This window comes from Dipodomys ordii, unplaced genomic scaffold (assembly GCF_000151885.1).
Source record: "Dipodomys ordii isolate 6190 unplaced genomic scaffold, Dord_2.0 Scaffold20, whole genome shotgun sequence".
NCBI lineage: Eukaryota > Metazoa > Chordata > Mammalia > Rodentia > Heteromyidae > Dipodomys > Dipodomys ordii.
The window spans coordinates 7,949,131-7,961,413 of record NW_012267236.1 but is presented as its reverse complement, the minus strand read 5'-3'; the positions used below and the strand labels follow the sequence as shown (position 1 = coordinate 7,961,413).

At 48.9% G+C, this 12,283-nt stretch overlaps 1 protein-coding gene across 1 annotated transcript in view; it reads left to right on the top strand.

Moving 5' to 3' along the window:
• Positions 1-10,696: 10,696 nt before the first annotated feature.
• The window catches only part of Dnajc5g (DnaJ (Hsp40) homolog, subfamily C, member 5 gamma), a 3,485-nt gene continuing 1,898 nt past the window's right edge, over positions 10,697-12,283 (top strand). The window contains 3 exon segments of the mRNA XM_013013533.1: positions 10,697-10,809; positions 11,063-11,067; positions 11,070-11,323. Of these exon segments, the coding sequence (XP_012868987.1) occupies positions 10,697-10,809; positions 11,063-11,067; positions 11,070-11,323 (372 nt within the window).

The following is a 12,283-nucleotide window of genomic DNA, read 5'->3' as shown; positions in this document are numbered from 1 at the left end:
GGGGCGGCTCTCCATCCTGTGGCTGAGAGGCCGGGACAGCAGACGGGACAACAGACGGGGGGGGGGGCATCGCCCCTGCTCTGCTGCTTGGGTCTCCCGACAGTGGGGGATTCCTATCTCCACGCTGTGGCACCTTGGGGGGCGGGGGGGGTGCAGGAAAGCCCGGAGGAGGAGGGACTTACAGCAAAGTCGGTGTGGAAGCTGGGTCGAAGCTTCAAATGCGCAGTGCTCTCTGCCCGTGGCCCCCGCCGCCACTGTGGGACGAAAAGGGGGTGGGGAGTGAATCGAGCACACGGAGCCGTGACAGTCTGCGAGGAGGAGGGTCGGGAGGGGGGGAGGCCGAGGAGGGAGGGAGCCCAGGCTAGAAACCCCGTCAACCTCATCCTTCAGAACACCGTGAGCGGCCTGGCAGTCCACACCGCCCTCCGCACACGGTGACCGCCCTCCGCACACGGTGGCCACACGCGCACCTCCAGAAAACCCCAAGCAACAACACCCCCCCCCCGCACGTGCCGCGGAGGGAGGCTGGGAGTGATGGGGTTAAGCCGGGAGAGCTTCGCGGAGGAGGTGAGGCTCCTAAAACGGATTAGGCAGGCGGGGCTCGGGGCTGGCTGCTCTCGGGCTCCGCACCCGGGTTGGCCAGGGTTTGCGGGTGGCGGGTGAGAAGGAACGCGCGGCGTCTGTGCGCCCTTGGCGCCCGGCCCGGGGTCCACAGCCAGCGCTGCGCGCCGCGCCAAGGCTCACCCCAAGGCCCACGCGGGGCAAGGGAGCCGGGCGAGAGGAGCCTTCGCCCCCCGCCCCGACTTCCCCGAGTGGTGTGGGGCTGGAGGGGCCTCGGTGCGGGTGGCAGAAGGGCAGTTGGAGGCGGTGAGGGGAAGAAGCCACTGGCCAAGGTGACCTTGTTGACCCAGGTCAGAGCCGGAGTAGAACTCGTGTCTCTCCCGTCTCTGGCTGGCTGTGCCCAGACCCGGGCTCCTCGCCGTCCGTTTGCTACGCTGGCCTCCTGGCCTGGGGCTTCCCTTCATTTAGAGAGCCGGGAAGCGGGGGGATGCCGGTGGCCCGCCCGCCCCGGGAGGGCCTGAGCTGAGCACCGCTGCTCCACGCGCACCCGCTTCGGAGGATGACCACAAGAGGGGGACAACAATGGCTTCTTCCGGGATTTCCCTTTCTGGGCAGCCCGCGGAGAGCGGCCCGACTGCCCGGGAGGGGGCGCCGGCGCCCGCACGTGCCCGGGGGCTGGGAGGACCACGGCTGGCTCCGCCCGGGCCCGGCTGCTCACCGAGCTGCCTCCCAGAGCCCAGGGCGCCGCGCTGGAAAACCAACAGTTGCCTCCGCTCGGCAATCTCTGTTAAGAAAAGCTTGGCAGCAGAACAGGTGCTTGCGCTTAGTTCTCCAAGAGCCACCGGTGGCCAGGCAAAAATGTTACAAAGGTCTTCTCCCCAAATGCCAGGCCCAAGGGAGTCGTGCTGTACCCCCCTCCCCCGGGGGTGTTAGAAAGGCCAGCCCAGGGTTGGTGCCTTGTATATTGTACATTCCTGTAGTCTTGCAACAACTAATCATTCAGAATTTACTCAACACTTAACTCCCTTCCCAACAGCCTGCCAGCTTAGCTCAGGATTGGAGAGGCACCAGACCGACACCAGCCTTCCTCTCTTGACTTCTGTGTTCCTTCATTACTGACTTACTAGAATCGCCCCTAGTATCAGTCTTGCCTAGGGTGAGTCATAAGGCTGTTCTTAGTCCCCAAAAGCATGATGGAGGCAGGAAGTGCTGGATTTCCCTGGAAGGACAGGTCAGTGTATGCATCCAGAGGGCCTCTGCCAGACCAGGCCACAGAGGTTGCAGAGGGGCCCCAGTTGAAAGTTCCTATTGGACCAGTTCACATAGGGAGAGCACAGGAAAGCAGAGCCTAGTACAGAGATTCACATTTGAATTAGGCTTACAGCCATTAGGCAATAAAAAATTTGAAATTAAAGAGAATAGTGAGAGGGCTGAGCTGAAGGGGACTGACAATGTGGAGGTGCAAATTCCATTCTATTCCCCTTTCAATGTCACCTCCCTGAGCCTCTCCCAACATCCCCCAGCCTGGGAAGAGCCCTCCCCCATCCTCTTCAGACTTCTTGTACTTATCTGATCACAGCAGGCCCCTCACTGTCCAATTCATTTGTTTGTCTCCACATCAGAGCTCCCTGGGTCCCCAGCACCCTACTAGGGGCCTTTAATTAAGTCATTCTGGAGAGAAGGAGCTGGTGGTCAGAGTGGTAGCAGCATGGAAGAGGCAGGATTTTATTTGGCAGTAAAGGCAATAACAAAGAGCTGAAGCTGACATGTCCCTGCGGTGGGGGCTGGAACACTACTTTCTCTTTCTCAGCAGTTACTATGCTATACTTGTGATTTGAAAATTATGTTCCTTAGGTTTTCCTCTTCGTTTACTGTCTGCTTAGTTTCAGTCTCCTTTTCTGGGCACTGTCATCATCTCCTCAATCTTTTAATACTGGGTTAGCCCAACCAGGGCTTGATCATTTTTTCCTCTTCTCTCTCCCATAGAACTATCATCCTTCTTGTCTTTTTTTTTGGGGGGGGGAAGTACTGTTGGGGTTTGAACTCAGAACCTCAGGCTAGCTAAGTCAGGCATTATTGGAGTGGGAAAACAGGGAGAAGACTTGAGAGGCTACAGCAACAACCAGGAAGACAGATGGTGGCAGTTTGGACAAGGGTTTGCTGACAGATTGGGTGGGAGTCAAGGATGACCCCAAGGTTTCTGGTCTGATCAACTGAAGTTGAAGTTACCACATTCTTACACAGGCCGGCTACAGAAAAGGCTAAGCCATGCCTCCAACCCTTTTAGGTCTGGTTGGTTTTTTTAATTACATTTTATTATCTTTAAGTAGTTATACAGTGCTCTGGTTATCTGGATATGTGTCCTGCCAGGACACATACCTGAGCTGAGATCTGCCTATGTTAGGCTTCCCACCTCAGCCTGAGATCACAGGTTTATGCTACCTATGGAGCAGCCTCCTTCTGTGTAGATGGAGTCTCTTGGATTTGTCTGTCTGGGCTGGCCTCTAACCATGATCCTCCCAATCTCAACCTCCCAAGCAGCTAGGACCATAGATGTGAGCCATCAGTATCCAGCTCAATTTTTCCTGCCTTCCTTTCTTTCTCTCTCTTTTTCTTTCTTTCTTTCCTTTCTTGTCTGTCTGTCTGTCTTTCTTGTCAGTCATGGGGCTTGAACTCTGGGCCTGGGTACTGTCCCTGAGCTCTTTCAGCTCAAGGCTAGTGCTCTACCACTTGAGCCACAGTGCCACTTCTGGTTTTCTGGTGGTTAATTAGAGATGAGTCTCATGGATATTCCTGCCCAGGCAGGAACTGTGATCCTAGGATCCTAGGATTACAGCATGAGCCATCAGCACCTGGCTCCTAGCTCCTTTAAATACTTTCAAGTAACAGCAGGAGGCAGTGCTTGTTGAATCTGGATGTTAGTTGGGTGTAGTTGTTTTTTTTTTGGGGGGGGGGTGAGGAAGGATCCAAGGGACTTTTCTCTTGATTTGGGCATGTGTTTTAAATTTAAAAGGATAAAAAACAAATGGTGTTTGTGAATGATGATTCTCAGAACTCTCACTTGGGCTCCAAACTCATTTACCCCAATACTACTTTGATGTCCTCTCTTGAGTGTCTAAAAGGCAAGCATCACAAGCTTTTAAAGGCCAAACCTGTTCAGATCCTCACTGCATCTCACACCTCTTCCCTCTGCAGCCCATCTATGTCAGAACATGGCAATTCCATCCTTATATGATCAGGCCAGAAATCTTGGGGTCATCCTTGACTCATATCCAATCTGTCAGCAAACCCTTGTCCAAACCACCGCCATCTGTCTCCTTGATTGTTGGGTTTTATATTTATATTTTTTGTGCCATTAATAGGAGCTTGAACTTAGGGCCTGGGCATTGTCTCTGAACTTTTTGGCTCAAAGCTGGCACTCTACCTCCTGAGCCACAGCTCCACTTTCAGCTTTTGTTTGTGGAGGAGGTCTGGTCATGGGGCCTGAATTCTGGGCCTGGGCGCTGTCCCTCAACTCTTCAGCTCAAGGCTAGCGCTCTACCACTTGAGCCACAGCGCCACTTCCGGCTTTTTTCTTTTTGCTTATGTGGTGCTGAGGAATAGAACCCAGGGCCTCACGCATGCAAGGCAAGCTGTCTACCACTGAGCCACCTTCCCAGCCCCAACTTTCAGCTTTTTGATAGTTAACTGGAGATAAGTCTCACAGAGTTTCCTGTGGCAGGAACCATGGATCCTCAGATCTCAGCCTGAGTCGCTGTTATTACAGGTGTGAGCCACCAGTGCCCAGCTTTGTCAGCCTAGTTGTTTCTGTAGCCTCTCAGTTGTTGCTCTTGTTGTTTCTACCCGTATGCACCTACCGTCTACTTCAAATCCAATAGCGAGGCAATATAATCTAACTTCAGAATACCAGCCAAAATCCTTCTTATGACACACAAGTCCGCACATCAATCTCATTTCATAGTCTCCCCATCTTTCTCCTTAGCTACTCTGGCCTTCCTTCCAGTTCTATCCCACTACAGTGTGCCAGGCATGCTCCTGCCCCAGGGCTTTTGCATTTGTTCATATCTCTAACTGTAATGGACTATGCCAGATGTGCTTATAACCTATATTCTCAATTGAGTCTTGTCTTAGATAATACCTTTGGGCTCTCTTGTCCTTTAAAACTGCTCTTCTCTTCATAGGCATTATTAAATACGGGGTGGGTTTTTTTTTTTTGTCGGTTGTGGGGCTTGAACTCTGGGCCTCGGTGCTGTCCCTCAGCTCTTCAGCTCAAGGCTAAAGCTCTACCATTTCAGCCACAGCACCACTTCCAATTTTCTTGTGGTTAACTGGAGATAAGAGTCTCACGGACTTTCCTGCTCAGACTGGCTTTGAACCACAATCCTTTCCTGGCAGGAAAGTCCATGAGACTCTTATCTCCAATAAACCACTCAGAAAACCAGAAGTGGTGCTGTGGCTCAAGTGGTAGAGTGCTAGCATTGACCTGAAGAGCAAGGGACAGTGCCCAGGCCCAGAGTTCAAACCCCAGGACTGAAAAAAAAAAAAAAGGTCATATTCAATACTCAGGAAGCAGAGGCAGGAGGACTGTGAATTCAAGGCAGCCTGGGCTACATAGCAAGACCCTATCTCAAAACAACTAAAAAAGACTAGCTATAGAGAATACTCAATCTGCAGACAAGAGAATGGGGAGATAGCAAGGGAGGAAGGACACTTAACAGATGTAGAAGAGCCAGAAGAAAGAAGTGCCTAGCAGACGAGAGGACAGAGCTAGCAGAACTGAAAAGAAAGGAGCGGGGGGATCTGAGGCCCAAAGTCTCTTCCCAAAATATAGCTTGATGTTTTTCACTCCATTTAGTCACACTGATCTAACCCTACTAGTTTTTCCTCTTTCATTGGGAACCTGAGAGAAGGACACAGAGAGCAAAATGGAAAGACACCAGTGAGAATTTTCCAATCTTAGCAAGACAATTTGGTTTTTCCCTTCTTAGAGACAAAATGAAAAGTAGTCAGGCACTAGTAGCTCACACCTGTAATCCTAGCTACTCAGGAGGCTGAGATCTGAGGATTGTGGTTCAAAGCCAGCATGGGCAGGAACATCCATGAGACTCATCTCTAATTATCCACCAGAAAACCAAAAAATTGTGCTGTGGTTCAAGGCACTAGCCTTGAGCTGAAGAGCTCAGGGACAGTGCCCAGGCCCAGAGCTCAAGCCCCATGACCGACAAAAATAAATAAATGAATGAAAAGTAATTTTCAATTCCTAAAATTGGAAGGAGACTAGATAGAAATAATGATTACAATGATAGGAATCATTGGTTGTCTTATAAAGCACTTATATGGACACTGTTTAAATTAAGAATTTAGTCATCTCAAAACCCAAAGAGGTAGATGTTATCAACGCCATCTTAGAACAAGACAAGAGTGTCATCATTCTGACCCCAGGTGTGCAATGAGCAGGGCTGCAGGTGACAGACGCAGGAACATGAGGCCACCTCTCCAGCTAGAAGCCCTCACATGGGTGGCCTGGAAAAGACAGACAAATAAAACTGGGCTGGTGGGATTCTGTTCACCTACAGTATACATGCCTTCCAGTGGGAAAAGGCACGGAGAGACGCTACCTGACATCACCAGTGAAAGGCCAGAAATACCAGCTTTGGGCTGTCTCTAGATGTGCACTTTTCACCGGGATGCAAGCTGGTATATAAGGAGCAGTTACGCTGTTGATCTTGAACTTGAAGTCAGAAGACAGTCTAGACCTCACTGGGTGACCTTGAGAAGGTCAGTCCTTCTCCATGGGCTGCACTTGGTGTAGATGAAATGAAGGCGCTGAGGTCCTTTCCCACTCAGATAATACAATTTTAGAACCTTATTGTTGGTTGTGACAAATTATGGTCTCTGCCTTGGTCTCAGTCTCTCTCTTTCTCTCTTCTCTCCTCTTGCTCTCTCTCCAACTGCATATGTTCCAGACTGAGGTATTTTGAGTATAAATATGTCAATGTCTGCTGTCTGTATATGTGTGTACTACTGCTATATGACTACCACTTTTTATCTGTGGGTAAACAAGGGATGTTTTAGAAAACCTAAATGGCTCTGGGAGGCAGTAAGTGCTACGATCACTCACACAAGTTGTAGTGGGAAAGCAAAGGTTCCTACAAATGGTTTTTATCTGTAGCCACTCACTGGCACAGGTTTGTCTGTTTTTCTGTTCTTTTTACAATCAACTCTAATTGAGTCATGGCATTAACTCTATGGAACAGATTTTTCCAGTAGAGGAAAAGAAGATTCACAGACTAAAGGACTTGTCCAAGACCACACAATGGGTTACAGCCAGAGCAAGAACTGGGTTCTAGGGCTCTGACACTTGGTATGAGTATTCCTTATACCTCTGGGATGGGTGTGAGAAAAAAGCTGTGAGCAGGACCATCAAGGGGGCTTGGAGTCTGGAAGGCAGAAGGCAGACCCTGGCCACAGCACACCAGACACACAGCTAACTGGCATCTGTCCATTCAGAGCAGTGCCTCACAAGACTTAGATAATGGACTATGAGTAATTAAGATGCTAGAGGGCAAGGATAAGAAGTAATAATATTCTAGGGCCTCTGACAAAATGTGAATGATGTTTACTAACTTTCCCAGGACTCTTCCACAGAGCAAGGATGTGATCATATTTTCTCTTAGGGTTTCTGTGAAAACTAAAGAAGACAATTAAGCAAACATGACTGAAAAGTCAGGCATCTGTTTGCTCTTTTAGTCAGCCAGCCAACATTTATTGATCACTTATATCCCAGCAACTGTGTTAGAAACTGGAGGAACACTGAGGCAAAGAAATAAGGAGCTCAGAGTCATAGTACCTATAATCTAGCCTCTAATCTTCTATCTTTGTCATGTATGTGTGTGTGTGTGTGTGTGTGTGTGTGTGTGTGTGTGTGTGTGTTGAACTTTTGGGCCTTGTGCTTAATAGGCAGGCATTCTACCCATTTGAGCCAGGTTCATAGTCCTTTATTCCCTCTCGTCTAGGACCATATGAGGGAAGATGGACTCTATCAACCTGTCTAATTCACCAGTTTTGGTCCAAAAGAAATCTTGCTGTGGCTCAACCTCCAGGCTTACATTCTATTAAAGGTACCTTATCTGTAGCTTACCCCACAAATCACTAATTCACTTATTGAGAATGAGACATGGTTCTAGGTACCAGGAATATAAGGTCTCTGTCCTTGAGGAGCTCATTGTCAACTGGGAAAGCCAGATCTTAAATACGTCAATGCACATGTAAATATATATATATATATATATATATATTCATAAATCATGGGAAGGTGTTATGAGGTGAGGACAGAATGAAACTCAGTTGAAAGGTCTCTCTGGAGAGGCATGAAACAAAGACCTTTAAAGGATGAGAAATCAGCCGTAGGAATAGCCTGGGGAAGAGCCCTTCAAGCAGAGGTAACAACATGGTCAAAGGCCCTTGAGCTGGGAGGGAACACGGTGTCTCCAAAGAAATGACAGGAGAGCAATGAGGCTGAACCCAGAGCAAGTTAGACAGTGATTCTGGATGAGATTGGAGAGACTGAGGCAGGACCAGGCTGGCCTTGGAGATGGAGGTAGAGAGTCCACTGTTATGTACACTACATTTTGAATGGCTTTTCCTCCCTTCGCAGTGCTGTGAAGAAATGAAATGGTTTGTTCCACTAGTTCTATTGCTGATAAGAGACTGGAGAGTAGAGAAGCCTTGTATCGTACAAACCATTAAAAAAAAGTCAGATAAGCTCCTTCTGTGTAGTTAAGTAACCTCATTAATTCATCTGACCAAGAACCTATAGGTTAGATGGATGCACTGGTCACAGATCTATAGAAATGAATTCACTAATTCAGTATTCATTATGCCTGTTGCATACAGACTCAATTTGCCTAGATGGCTGGCATTGATTGAGATGGAGTATTGACTCGCCAATTAAAACCTAAGAGGAAGGTGCATATGCCTGAATAACTGTAATAAATAGGAAAGTGTGCCCAAAGCCACAAAAGGGGTCATGAAAAGGACTTACTGAATAATAATGCTTTTTCAATTTCATGTTATCAGAGCCTTTGAGCCATCCTCTGTAAAGGAAGCCAACACTACAAGCTCTTCCTCCTAGGGGACATGAGAAAAGGCCAGGCCAGGTAGATGGGCGTTTCCACTATCTGTGGTGGTGTAAAATAGTACTTTGGGTAACTGAGACAAAAGTTAATGATATAGGGCTGGGAGCTTGGCTTAAGTGGCAAAGTGCTTGCATGTGGAAGGTGCTGGTTTCAATTCCTAGAATCACAAAAGAAAAGAAAGCAGAGGAGAGAAGAAGAGAGGGGGGAAAGGGAGAGAGAGAGGGAAAAAGAGAGGGAGAAAGAGAAGACCTAACCACCATGTGTGTGTGTGTGTGTGTGCGCGTGCGTGCGTGCGTGCGTGCGTGTGTGTGTACCTTAAAAAATATCCAGTATGTGGTGCTGTGGCTCAAATGGTAGAGTGCTAGCCTTGAGCAACTGAAGTTCAGGGACAGTGCCCAGGCCCTGAGTTTAAGACCCAGGACTGGCAAAAAAAAATAAATAAATAAAATTATACTTCACGTCCAGGAATCTGTCTGTCCTTAAACAGAAATCTGAGATTCATCCAAGGACTTGATTGGTAACAGCAGTATTTAGAAACAACTTAAATATCCAACCTGGCTTATATAATTCACATTATAATACATACTCATGATGGAATCACACTTAAATGACATTTACGAAGCACTTTTGGAAAGGCTCGTGATATCATTTTAAAGGGTGGGTTTGGTAGTACCTGCCTGTAATCCCAGCAATCCAGATGAGGCAGGAGCCTCGACACCAGTTCGACACCACCTGGACTACATAGACCTTGTCTCAAAACAAAATAATAAATAAATAGCCAATGGATCATTACAATAAGACACATGCTTTGACGCCCAAGTTGGGCAGCCACTCACGTTGGCGGTGAATCTCAAAGGCTGTGGAAGAGTTTCGGAGACGAAGGGGGAGAAAGGACCAAGTGAAGATCCCTAAATTCTGAGGAAGCCTGGAAAGGAAATACAGCCCTTGAGAAGGCCTGGGCAGCCATACCTCTTTTGCCACTTCAGCCAGCCCGCTGTCTTTCCCAGCGAGAGTTGGAGAGCCATGATGGCGATCAGGTGGGTGGTGGCCTCCCACTTGAAGAAAGACGCGGTGGAAGGCGGTGCCTGGGCTGGAAGCAACGCTCAGCCCAGGCCTGCCGCTCCGGCTTCCTGAGTGAAATAAGTCTCAGGGCTAACTCAGCCTCTCCGTCCGTTCTTCCGGCAGCGCCAGAAAACGTCCCCACGGTGCCTACTGAGCATGCGCAGCCAGCCAGCGACCAAGCCCCGGTGTGAAGTTTCGCACCTGGGAGAATGAAGGATATATGAGGCCTACCTAGCTCAAGAGAACGACTCCGAGGTACAGGACCAGGCCTGGTAGAGAATCAGCACAGGGCTACGGGCCTCAGCAAATACGGAGAAGCCCTCTGGGCTCCTTGCTTTGGTTCTCCCAGGCCTCTCTGGCCCACTTTCGGGGGTCTTGCTCCAGGGCCCGCCACCTCTACAGCAACCCTCTGCCCTCCTCCTCCTCAGCCCTTGCGTCAACTTCCTGCTCTCCTCAGGACCCAGTGTTGAGGAGCTGAGGGCAGATTTGGGAACTAGAGGGTGAGGAAGAAGTAAGGCCCTGGCCTAGCCGTAAGGCCCTGGCCTAGCCTCTGCTTGGCTTTTGAACATTTCACTTCCTTCGGCAGTGCAGGTTTGATCTGTGATTAGAGATCTCAATTTCCTGACCAAGCCTATTCAAGGACTGGGACCCATCCTGGTCTTTCAAACCAAACCCTAAGCTTGGACAGGTTTTTAAAGTATACAAGCCCTAGACAAAATCGCGCTTTTCTGAGGCACAAATCTCTCTTTGCTTAGGCCTCTCTCAGCTCTGGAGTGCCTGGGGGGCTAAATAGCTAGAGAATGCTGGGAAATGAGGGGAAGATGTTTCCTCATTGACATTTGCATTTGAATGTCTTTCTGGTCACCTGCACTGTCCTTCAAGCCATGGTGAGTGGGCATCACTGACGTTGTGTTCTTATTCTTCTGGCCCAGATCATGTCTCATGTGGAAGAAGCCGCCCGCCAGCTATCCAAACGGGGTTCAACCCTCTATGCAGTGCTGGAGGTTAAGAAGGGTGCCTCACTTAAAGAGATCAAGAGAGCCTACAGGTTCAGACCCCTCTCCTCTGTGGAATCCTGTCATTTCCCCCCTCTAACCGTTTTCTTTCTACCTTGCTTTCTGACCTGTTTTAATGTCAAGTTTTTATTTGGGGATCAAAGGAGGACATCCTTCTGATTAATGTGCCATGGGAAGAAATTTAGATTTTAGCTGTTTGCCTCCATCCTTTGTACCACCCCCTCTTGCTCTCCTGCACTGTCTAGAGACCTATCCCTACCATTCATCCTAACCCTCCCTCTTTAGCCATTCTCCATCCCTCCCCACCCTCCTTTTGGGTACTGCTTGGGTAGGAGACTGGCCTTGCGGTACCATCCAGACAAGAATCCAGACAACCCTCAAGCAGAAGAAATCTTCAAAGAGATCAACGCAGCCCATGCCATACTGAGTGATCCTAAGAAGCGGGAAATCTATGACCAGCATGGCTCATTGGGAGTATACCTGTATGAACATTTTGGCGAAAGTGGTGTCAGATACTATTTCACAGTGCACAGTTGTTGGTTCAAGGTACACAATTTTTCCTTGTCTTAAGAATAAGGAAGGAGGAGCGGGGAAGGTGGCTCGGTTGCCTTGCATGCCTGAGGCCCTGGGTCCAATTCCTCAGCACCACATAAGCAGAAAAAAGCTGGAAGTGGTGTTGTGGCTCTGGTGGTAGAGTGCTAGCCTTGAGCTGAAGAGCTGAGGGACAGCGCCCAGACCCAGAGTTCAAGCACCACGACTGACAAAAAAAAATAAAGAAGGAGGAGCCAGGCACCAGTGGCTCACACCTGCAGGCCTAGCTACTCAGGAGGCTGAGATCTGAGGATCACAATTTGAAGCCAAACTGGGCGGGAAAGTTCTTAAGACTCATATATCCAAGTAATTATCCAAGTGCTGGAAGTGGAGCTGTGCCTTAAGTGGTAGAACATCAGCTTTGAGGAACAGAGCTCTGGGCTAGCACCCATGACCCAGTACCAGCACACACACACACACACAAAGAAAGAAAGAAAGAAAAAGAGGATGGAAGGAGCAGGGAGAATGATGAAACGGGTGATACTGATCAGGATGCACCATACTTGTAAATTCATATGTCAGATTTAAACCCTTTTGTGTAAGCACTGAAAAATAATACAAAAAGAGACAAACGAGCCAGTGGCCAGTGGCTCACAACTGTAATCCTAGCTACTCAGGAGGCTGAGATCTGAGGATCGCGGTTCAAAGCCAGCCCGGGCAGGAAAGCCCATAAGACTCTTTTTTTTGTTGTTGTTGCTGTTGGTCATGGGGCTTGAACTCTGGGCCTGGGCGCTGTCCCTGCACTCTTCAGCTCAAGGCGAGCACTCTACCTCTTGAACCATAGCGCCACTTCTGGTTTTCTAGTGGTTTTTTTTTTAATTTAATTTTATTTTATTTGTGAACATACTGTACAGAGGGGTTACAATTGCATGGGCAGGATAATGCGTACATTTCTTACCAAGCATTGCAGCCTCC